The sequence below is a fragment of the Otolemur garnettii genome, unplaced genomic scaffold, assembly GCF_000181295.1.
Source record: "Otolemur garnettii isolate 467f Iridium unplaced genomic scaffold, OtoGar3 scaffold00010, whole genome shotgun sequence".
NCBI lineage: Eukaryota > Metazoa > Chordata > Mammalia > Primates > Galagidae > Otolemur > Otolemur garnettii.
The window spans coordinates 28,808,800-28,820,364 of record NW_003852405.1 but is presented as its reverse complement, the minus strand read 5'-3'; the positions used below and the strand labels follow the sequence as shown (position 1 = coordinate 28,820,364).

The 11,565-nt window shown below is 40.0% G+C and overlaps 1 protein-coding gene across 1 annotated transcript in view; it reads left to right on the top strand.

Annotated features, from left to right (window-relative positions):
- Positions 1-11,565, top strand: part of MIGA1 (mitoguardin 1) — a 57,351-nt gene that overhangs the window by 4,466 nt on the left and 41,320 nt on the right. The window contains exons 2-5 of the mRNA XM_012801659.2: positions 688-881; positions 4,320-4,456; positions 7,079-7,205; positions 11,239-11,372. Of these exons, the coding sequence (XP_012657113.2) occupies positions 688-881; positions 4,320-4,456; positions 7,079-7,205; positions 11,239-11,372 (592 nt within the window). The remainder of the gene's footprint in view (positions 1-687; positions 882-4,319; positions 4,457-7,078; positions 7,206-11,238; positions 11,373-11,565) is intronic.

The window sequence follows — 11,565 nt, the reverse complement described above, 5'->3', positions numbered from 1 at the left end:
GCAAGCTCCAACTCTTGGGCTTAAGCAATTCTCTTGCCTCAGCCTCCTAAGTAGCTGGGACTACAGGCGCACACCACAACACCTGGCCACTTTTTTTTTATGTTGCGGTTGTTGAATTGGCGTGAGCCAGGTTCAAACCCATCACGCTTGGTGTATGTGGCTGGCACCATAACCACAGTGCTATAGGCACTGAACCTGATTTAACTTTTATTTGCCCAAACTTCCACATAATAAAAGAAGGCTCAGTTTAAAACTCTCAGTTAATCATTCATGTAATTAAAAATCTTGCTGTGATTCAGATAGAAGATTCACTTGCATGAGGCAATAATTGTTTGGAAACTATAGAGGCATAGAGATTGGATTATCTTGTACTCCCATTGACTTTTGGGGTAATATTGTTTACCTGAGAACTTCAGAGCAGTAGGCAATAAATTATTATATTTTTAAAAACTTCTCAAAATCAAATTGGTCTGGGAATTGCCTGGGCAGTGGCTCAAAAGAGTAGGGAGCTGGCCCCATATGCTGGAGGTGGTGGGTTCAAACACAGCCCCAGCCAAAAACTGCAAAAAAATCAAATTGAAAGGGTGAAATTATATTCTGTTTTAGTATTTATGAACAGGTTAGATTAAGTTTAGTTTTTATGTCCTTACTTTAAGTGAACAAATAAAACAGATGTTTCTCAGTCTAACTGTATCTTTTCCAGATCAAGTTTTCACCAGTTGCTAAAAAGTTGCTTGTGGTCACTGCGGTGAGTGCCGTATCTGTAATCTTTCTGGCCCATCACTTTAAAAGAAAACGTGGAAAAAAGAAAGGAAAAATATTGCCATGGGAACCAGAGCACATCATACTTGAATACACTAAAAGAGCAGCTTCAGACAAAGGTATGTGGACACAGCTGAATTTCTTTTGTAGACTGTTAGGTGATGTTCTTTCTCGCGTGGAGAGAAGGACGGCTTGGCTACGGGTGCAAGCTCGCTCCTAGAATTGTTTAAAAGCAAGAAACAACTACATACTCTTAAATGGCATGTAGCAAAATGTCTTTATCTTTCACTCCCTTTTATTGGGAGCTAGTCAGTACACCACATTGATCAATAATCCTAACATCCTCAATTCTTATTTTAAACTATAGAAAAGAAAGAAAGACCGGGAAAGTGAGATAACCATCATAAGATTAGCCTAAAGAAAGAAAGCCGGGGAAAGTAAGACAACCATCTTAAGCTAGCCTCAGGCTGTTCCTCTCTGAAGACCTAAAAGAATTATACATTATCTGACTTCTGTTGTTAAAGTTAAAGGTCAGGATAAACAGAGGAGTAAAACCTTTTTCTTCTATGTACTCAATTAAATTTCCGAGAAACAGGCTCCATGACTGTTTTCTTATGGTTTGGAGACCCCACAGTTACGATGGAGTATTTTACTCACATCATTACCATGAAGTTTTTCTTTTCACTCACATCAACCTTTGAGTCATGTCCTCTGCAGATGGGCCCTTTCAACCCTTATCTGACAGGCTAACTTGACTACACAGTTGGGGTTCCTGTAGGAGGTTTTTTTTTTTTTTTTAGGTTTTTGGCCGAGGCTGGGTTTGAACCCACCACCTCTGGCATATGGGGCCGGCGCCCTACTCCTTGAGCCACAGGTGCCACCCCCTATAGGAGGTTGTTAAGCCTGGCCTGCAGGCCCCCACTGTGTTTTCCCAGGTCTTTAGGTCTCGACAAAAGTGCATAATACTCACAAGTCTTTTTGCTCAGTTTCTGGAATTAAAAGAGCACATTTCATTTAATTTTTGTGGGAGTTTACCCCACATAGACTTACAAAAGAAATCTTGTGTGTAAATCATAACAATCCCTGGAGTGCAGGGATTTCAGTATTACAGTTTTAAAACTTTCTTCCTTATGTTTAACTCATAAGTAATATAGATTCCTGTTAGAAAGATTAGAAAATATAGATAAGCAAATTGAAAAAATTAAAGTCACTTGAAATTCTGCTTCCCATAAATAGCTACTGATAATACTTTTATTTTTGCATTTATATTTGCATTTAAATACTATATTGAGACATAAAATTTTATATTATATATAAATTAATTGTTCATATATTTTAAGTAAAATTGTGATTAGATGTTTTGTAACCTGCTTTTTTTTTTTATCTTACAAGTAACCTGCTTTTAAAATATTAATAGTGTACAAGAATGTCTTTCTCCGTGCTGTCATTTTAAATATATAATTAGTGTTAAGTGTATTTAATCATTTTCCTGTTATCTCTGTTAGGATATTTGTGTTTTTCTTATTTTCCATACACTTGTCTCTTTACTTAGCATGTAAAAGTCTAGAACTTAAATAGCTGTCCTTGAAAGCAGCATTCCCTGACCTTTTTGGCAGCAGGGACTGGTTTCATGGAAGACAGTTTTTCTATAGGCGGGGTGGAGAGGGAGGAATGGGGTAGGAGATGGAGATGAGGTGGTGATGCCAGTGATGGGGAGGGGCTGGAGATACCCCCGAAGCTTTGTTTGTTTACCTGCTGTGCAGCCTGATTTCTTAAAGGCCACAGACTAGAACCTTTTTGTCACCATGAACCAGTTTCATGGAAGACAGTTTTTCCGTGGAAAGGGGAGGGTTATTGTTCCACGGCCTGAGAGTTTGGGACTGCGGGTTTAAAGGGCCAGTAAGTTTTATTAGCAATATTCCTACATTTTGTTAATAAAAATGATTTCTTAAGCATGCTGTATTTCTTAGTTTCTTGCTATTTAGTCTGCTTTTGTGATTCTTTTGTCTAGAAAATAAAAGATTGACTATATCATGCCAAATACAGTGAACATTACAGCAGTTAATGATAGCCGATCAGTTACTGTGATTTTATTAGGCATCAACTGAGCGCTGTATATTCAGTGCTTTATGTAACCTTACAACAATCCTGAGAATTAGGACTATAATCCCATGTTACTGCTCCGATGTTTTACATAAAGAAAATTGAGATATGAAAAAGTTGGATGATTTTTTTCCAAGGTCAGGTAAGTGCTAAGATTTGAATCCATGAATGTCTTCACTGCTACGTTAAGATAAACTAAGAAAAGGCTGGGTGCAGTGGCTTGCACCTGTAATTCTAGCACTCTGGGAGGCTGAGGCAGGTGGATTCCTTGAGCTCAGGAGGTTGAGACCAGCCTGAGCAAGCGTAACACCCGCCTCTAATAATAGGAAGGCATTGTGATGGGCTCCTATAGTCCCAGCTGCTGGGGAGGCTGAGGTAAGACGCTCACTTGAGCCCAGGAGTTTGAGGTTGCTGTGAGGTATGACACCATGGCACTCTTCCAAGGCTGACAAAGTGAGACTCTGTCTCAAAAAAGAAAAAAGAAAAACTGAGGCATGATGTCGGTCCTAGAAGAATAGATAGATGGGTGGAGGAGAGAGATATATAAAATGCTAATCACAGAGTTGGCCTGGAGTTTGAGACTGCCCTGAGCAACAAAATTTTTCTATACAAAAATTAGAAAAATTGGGAGGTATGTATATGTAATCCTAGCTACTTGGGAGGCTGAGGCAAGAGGATCTCTTGAGCCCAGGAGTCTGAACTTATAGTGAGTATGGCAATACCACTACACTCTAGCCTGGGAAATATAGTGAGACTCTGTCTTAAAAAATAAAATGAAATTTAGAAAAGCTAATTATAACGTTATGCAATACTGAATAGGTTTATGTGTAATTCAGGAAAAGAGATATTTACATTTTATTAAATTTACAATTTAAAGGTTTATATTTGCCAATTTTTTTTTTTTTTTTTTTTTTTTGAGACAGAGCCTCAAGCTGTCCCCCTGGGTAGAGTGCCGTGGCATTACAGCTCACAGCAACCTCCAACTCCTGGGATCAAGCGAGTCTCTTGCCTTCGCCTCCCAAGTAGCTGGGACCACAGGCGCCCGCCACAACGCCCGGCTATTTTTTGGTTGCAGCCATCATTGTTGTTTTGGCGGGTCTGGGCTAGGGATTCGAACCCGCCACCTTAGGTGTACGTGGCTGGCGCCTTAGCCGGTTGAGCTATAGGCGCTGAGCCATTTGCCAATTTTTAATACTGATTATAATAGATAATTCACATACTACCCTAATTAATTAGGTGAATGTATTACTCTTCATTTCAGCAGATTTTAGCAGCGTTAAAAACATATAGAGATATACATTTTAATAAAGGTGTACATTTAGTCATTTACAATTGAGTGAAATGTTTTAAAATCAGAAACTTTCTGAATGAATATAATATAAACTTTGAAATTCTACTTAAAATTTATAATTGGGGTTATTGATACTTTTAATATTAGTATGTTTTTTTGATAGGTTCAAGTTGTTCCAGTAGTAGACAGAATTTGACATTATCGTTGAGTTCCAACAAAGAAAAAGGATCTCAGTCTTGTAACTATGCTAATGGAGGACTTTTCAGTAAATACTCGGGTTCTGCACAGAGTTTGGCCTCCGTAAGTAAAGAAATAATATTATTTTTTATGTTTGTATATCTGTCTCTTATAATCTAGTAGTTAAGTGTCATATACTTATAGTTCTCAGAATGAAAAGAAACTTAAAAAATCATCTGGTTGAATCTGGTTGAATCTGCTTTGTTCAGGCAAGTAAGTATCAGCCAGTTTGGTTCCAGGTTTCTTTGTGTATGTCATATGGTCCCATGAAGTCCTAGGAGAAAGGTGGTGTTGTTGTGGAAGTGGTACATCAAAATGACATGTTCTCCTGGCCAGGTGTGGTGGCTCACATCTGTAATCCCAGCAGTCTGGGAGGCAAAGATGGGTAGATTGTTTGAGCTCAAGACTTTGAGACCAGCCTGAGCAAGAGCAAGATGCCATCTCTGAAAATAGCTGGGTGTTGTGCGGGTGCCTGTAGTCCCAGCTACTTGGAGGCTGAGGCAGGAGGATTGCTTGAGCCCAAGAGTTTGAGGTTGCTGTGAGCTATGACACCATGGCACTCTACCAAATGTGACCAAATGAGACTCTTGTTTCAAAAAAAAAAAAAAATTAGATGTCTGTAAGAAGCTGGACAGTGCAGCCAGACATTACCCTCGGTTGCAGTAATCCCCCAATGAGCCTCTTTAGGTAAAAGTGTTTGTTTTGCTGAAGCCACGTGGGAAGTTCTTCACCTTCTTTGGAACATCAGTGTAGTGTTGACTGACAAGCAGGAGGCCTTCCTTTTTTTGGAGCATTAATATGTTATTAAGAATTGACAATTAAGGAATGATGTTAGTATTTATTTAAATCTTATGTAGTTTAAACATCAATTAAAAAAGTAAATAGGATATATATTTGCTACTGAAGACAGAAGAAGCAAAAAATATATACAGTAAGAGCCAGGCATGGTGGTGGATGCCTGTAGCTATTCGGAAGGGTAAGGTAGGACGATCACTTGTACCCAGGAGTTCTAAGTTCTGTGCCAGCCTGGACAACAAATGCAACCCTATATCTTAAAAAAATATGTTCTCAATCCACTTAATTGGAGATAAAGAACATTGATTTTTTTTTTGGGGGGGGGGGACAGGAGCTCACTTTGTCACTCAAGCTGCAGTGCTGCAATCAAAACTTACTACAGCCCCTAAATCCTGGCCTTGAGTGATCCTCCTACCTCAGCCTCTTAGGTAACTGGGACTACAGGTGTATGCCATCATGCCCAGTTATTTGTATAATTTTTTGTAGATAAAAGGTTTTGCTTTGTTACCCAGGCTGGTCTTGAACTCCTAGGCTCAAGTTACCCTCCTGACCTGGCCTCCCAAAGTGCTGGGATTACAGGATCAAATGACTCCCAGACAATAGTTTCTTTTGTATGCTTCCAAGAAATGTGTGCCACTATCATCATGTATGGTTACTTTTTCTCTTAGTAGTTTATAGAACACCATATTCTGTACCTTCTATGTTTCACTGGAATATATAGTTGCCTCAATGTGGAATGCCTATCAAATTCTAAATTTTTAACTGCTTGGCCAGGCCCAATGGTTCACGCCAGTGATCCTAGCTCTCTGGGAGGCCAAGGTGGGAGGATCTGTTGACCTCAAAATTTCAAGACCAACCTGAGGAAGTGTGAGACTCATCTCTACTAAAAATGGAAAAATTTACCAGGCATGTGGTAGGCACCTGTAGTGCCAGCTACCAGGGGGACGAGGCAGGAGGGTGACACCATGAGTGAGGCTGACACCATGGCACTCTAGCCTGGGCAACTGAGTGAGATTCTGTTTCATAAAAAAGCTTTGCAAAGGTGGGAGCATCTAGGTGAAAGGCCTGCAGACTTGATTCCTCTGTGAAACTGAGAAGATAATGAAGTGGATGCCTATTCTAGAATGCTGACTTCCTCAGTATCTGAGAAGTACCTCTGTTTTGAATTTCCTCAACCGAAAGTTGAAGCTGGTCTTCTCGAGTGGAAGTAGATGAAGGCAGTTACGTGTTAATAGAGTGAGTGACAAGCCCTCTGCTTGTCTAGCTTACAGTCATCTCTCTTCCTGGGTGCTGAATGTACATGACATAAAAATAACTGCCTGATTTTTCATGGAAATAAGTGATATTCAAAATATCCTAATTTATGTATTTTTGAACAAACAGGCTCAGTATTTAGGGTTATATGACCCCTAGGTTTGATTGAATATAATCAGAATTGTTTCTTCAGATGGAATTAAATGGAGTGTTTTGTCAATAGTAAGATTTATATAAATAATTTATAAATATAAAAAAATCACAACATACTGGCTAGCCATAGTGGCTCATGTCTGTAATCCCAGTACCTTGGGAAGCTGAGGTAGGAAGATGGCTTGAAGCTAGGAGTTCAGTTCCAGCTGGGCAACATATTGAGACCCTGTCTCTACAAAACATACAAAAATTAGCCCAGTGTAGTGGTATGCTTATAGTCCTAGATACTTGGAAGGCTGAAGCTGGAAGATTGCTTGTGTCCAGCTGTCTAAGTTTGCAGTGAGCTATGATTGTACGTCTGCACTATAGCCTGGACAGTAGAGCAGGACCCTGTTTCTAAAAAGAAAAAAAGAAAGAAAGAAAAAATTCAAAGCCTTCTATCATAAGAGATTTTGAAGTAACTTCTCTCTGTCTTAATTTTAGGTCCAGAGTGTCAATTCTTGTCATAGCTGTGCTTGTGGCAATTCTAACTCCTGGGACAAAGCTGATGAAGATGATATTAAACTTGTTAATATCCCTGTGACCACTCCTGAGAACTTATACTTAATGGGTAGGAATAATGTGATAAAGTTTTAAGATGCTGTACTCATATTTAATTTGAAACTAAAACAGTGAATTGTTCTATGTGAAACAACTATAATTTTAAAATGTTCATAAGTCTATTGAATCTGGTCTAACATAGCCCATTATTTTAGTTTCCTGAGGGTACTATAAGAAATTATCATAAACTTGGTGACTTAAAACAATAGAAATTTACTCAAGAGTTTTGGAGTCCCTCTGGAGGCCTTGGGGAGAATTCATTCCTTGCCTCTCCAGGTTTTGGTATTTGTCAGTATCCCTTGGCTTGTGGCCACATCACTCAAGTCTCTGCCTTCATGTTCATATCACATTCTCCTCTGTGTGCATCAAACTCCCTCTCTCTCTCTCTTACAAGGACATTTTTTATTAGATTTAGTGCCCACATGATGATCTAGGATAATCTCCCTATGTTGGGATTCTTAGTCACATCTGCAAACAACCTTTTTCCTTATAAGGTAACATGTAGGGGTTCTAGGAATTAGGATCTGATATCTTTGGGTAGCCATTATTCAGCCTACTACACTAACCTTTCCTAATCTGTTGGCTCTTTTCTGATGAATCTGTCAGAAAGCACTTTAGTTCATCTATTTTATGTAGGCTGTCATTTGTATTCTTTTTATATCCAGAAAAAAATGTAAATGGAAGGCCTTCATACTTAGTAAAAGTCAGATAAAAAAGGAAAGATAGAAAAGGCCTTCTGAGCATCATATCTCAGTGGGCCTTTTGGCTTGAGCCTGTGTGAAGAGCCTACCTGGAGCCATGGAGAGGAACCAAATGAACCTATTGCTGAATGAGAAGATTCAAACGCTCTTCCCTATTTTTCTCCACTCTATTATTTCAAGCTATCTTTCTTTCAGTGGAAATGTGTGCAAAATACAAAAACAGAAGAACCTTGACGTGGCACTGGTCGGTGGGCAGTAGGGGGTGATGACGAGCAGGGGGGCTGCTTGTTTCTGATGTTGTTTCCATACTCGAGAAGAGTTAGACTGTGTCATCGTCAGCACTGTCACCATAGGTGCTGCTTCTGTAGGAGAGAAGAGGAGTTCTTTCACTGCCTTTTCCAAAAGTCTCTGGAGTATTAAGCTCACTACATTTCTAGATTTCTCTATGTCTAATAAACGCACAGCTTTTGTTAGAATATTGGAAGTTTGAATTAATGTGAAATAGAGCAAAACTGGAGATGCTATAGGGAATGTAATTCCAGAATTGAGGTTGGGGCTGGGCATGGTGGCTCACACCTGTAATCTCAGCACTTTGGGAGGCCGAGGTAGGAGAATTGCTTGAGATCAGTTGAGAGCAGCCTAGGTAACATAGTAGCGAGACCCTGTCTCCATCACACATACACACACAAAATTAGCCCAGTGTGGTGGCTTATGCCTGTAGTGCTAGTTAGTCCTGGTTACTCAGGAGCCTGAGGCTAAAGGACTGCTTGAGCCCAGAAGTTGGAGCCTGCAGTGAACTATTATTTTGCCACTACCCTCCAGTCTGGGTGACAGAATTGTCTCTCAAAAACCAAAAACATTGGTAGGAGCCCTATGGATTGCCCTAGGCCTGTCACCCATCTGTTCTTTCATTTCCCTTTACAAAATTGATGACATTAAAAGATCGGTGACATATGTGTGACTTCTTGTTACAAGAGATGTGTGAGGTGGGAAACAGGACTTCCAAAGGAAGCAGTTTTTACCTCTGCACAACTTTGCTATTATAATTCTCCCTGTGTTCATGCTAAATAATTTGTATAGGGAGGGGATAGTGTGAGAAAGGATGAAAGAATTAACGTTATATTGCTTGGAGAAAGGAGGGTAGATAGTGAGATCCTTGTCTTTTACCCACACAAGTATTTGTAGGAGGAAGATGAGAAGGTTGTTCTTGGCTGTAGAAAATTAAGCAAGAAGGAAAGGCTGACACTGCATTTAAAGAAATTTGTTCAGGGTGGCACCTGTGGCTCAAGAAGTAGGGCGCCAGCCCCATATGCTGGAGGTGGTGGGTTCAAACCCAGCCCCAGCCAAAAACTGCAAAAAAAAAAAAATAAAATTTGTTCAGAATTGTAGGTTCTACAGATGATTGAAATGACTTTTGAGGAGAGGTTTTCTTTACCTACCATATATATATATTTTATTTTTTTTTTTTTTTTGCCACAGAGCCTCAAGCTGTCCCCCTGGGTACAGTGCTGTGGCATCACAGTTCACAGCAACCTCCAATTCCTGGGCTCAAGCAAGTCTCCTGCCTCCGCCTCCCAAGTAGCTGGGACCACAGGCACTCGCCACAACGCCTGGCTATTTTTTGGTTGCAGCCATCATTGTTGTTTGGCGGGACTGGGCTGGATTCGAACCAGCCACCTTAGGTGTATGTGGCTAGCGCCTTAGCCTCTTGAGCCACAGGCGCCAAGCCTACCTACCATATCTTAAAACAGCAGTTCTCAACCTGTGGGTCGCGACCCCAAGACCATACTGCATATCAGATATATACATTACGATTCGTAACAGTAGCAAAATTACAGTTATGAAGTAGCAACAAAAATAATTTTATGGTTGGGGGTCACCACAACATGAGGAACTATATTAAAGGGTCACAACATTAGGAAGGTTGAGAACCACCATGTTAAAACCATCTTAAGACTAACTTACCCCTGTTCTTAAGCAGCTTTTAAAGATCTTTTTCTTACGTGTGTGTAGAAAAAGTTGAAGATTTAAAACATTTTGGTTTGGGGCTGAGCTCATGCCTGTAATCCCAGCACTTTGAGAGGCTGAGGCAAGTAGATTGCTTGAGCTCAGAAGTTTAAGACCAGCCTGAGCAAGAGCGAGTCCCCATCTCTACTAAAAATAGAAAAACTAGCCAGGCGTTGTGCTGGGCACCTATAGTCCCAGCTACTTGGAAGGCTGGGGCAAGAGGATGATTTGAACTCAAGAGTTTGAGGTTACTGTGAGCTATGATACCATGGTACTCTGTCTCAATAAATAAGTAAATAAATGAAATACTTTGGTTTTGTTTGATGTATATAATTATTCTGGTTAAGTTTTTGTTTATATTTAGGGAAAGTGAGGCATATATTTACCTTTTCCCCACAAAAGGTTTCAGCAGAAATATAAAACTCCACATGGACTGTAACTAAGCCTTTATGGGCACAGTCAGTAGCTTGCTGTTATTTAACTCTGGCTCCCCGGTTTTTCCATCCAAATCATCAAGTTGGCATCACAGTGGTTTAGGACACCCTTGGGTGGGGGATTATAGTCCTTCGTTTTGGACTGTTATCTTTCCACTCAGCGTTACTATCTCCTTCTGACAGCTGGTAATGTTAATGTTGGTAGCTTCTTGTGAACTACTTTCTTTTATTTTCCCACCAGTTCTCTTTTTAACTTTGGAGGGTATTTTGAAACATAGTTATGTGACTATAAAAATTAGCTATTATTATTTAACATTTGATGAATTCATACTGTTTTAGGAAAATTTTAAGCAACATCTACATCTGAGTTGCATTTTTTAACAAATGGAAACATGGCTCAGCGCCTGTGGCTCAAGTGGCTAAGGTGCCAGCCACATACACCTAAGGTGGGGGGTTTGAATCCAGCCCGGGGCTGCCAAAACAACAATGAGGGCTGCAACCAAAAAAATAGCTGGGCGTTGTAGCAGGCACCTGTGGGAGGTTGAGGCAGGAGACTCACTTGAGCCCAGGAGTTGGAGGTTGCTATGAGCTGTGATGCTACAACACTCTACCCAGGGGGACAGCTTGAGGCTCTGTCTCAAAAAAAAAAGAAAAAAACAAATGGAAACATAATGACCACTTTTTATGTTACTTTTGTTTACCTAGAATCATAGGCCTAGAATGTATGTGGGGAAATTAAGCTCCTACTATCAAATGATGTGAGATGATTCTTTAGTATTGAAATTACAGTCAGGCTATAATTACAAGTCATTGTTGATGACTCTATGAAAACATTTCAGACCCCAAATAAGTTTGGGCATTGGTTTTGCTTATTTACAATTGTTGTGTTCTTAATTTTTAGGGATGGAATTGTTTGAAGAGGCGTTGCGTCGATGGGAGCAAGCTCTGACCTTCCGCAATAGACAGGCTGAAGATGAAGCCTGCGGTTCCATCAAACTGGGTGCAGGGGACGCTATTGCTGAAGAAAGTGTAGATGTAAGAACGATCTGTTTGAGAGTGGTTTCATAACATTAGAAGAATCAGACTAGTTTCACTGTTGATTTAGTGTATTTGCTGCCTGTGTATTTAATAGAACTGTGGTTTTTTTCTCCCATAGGACCATATGGAGTATTTTTTTTTTTTTTAGACAAAGTCTCAAGCTGTCACCCTGGGTAGAGTGCCATGGTGT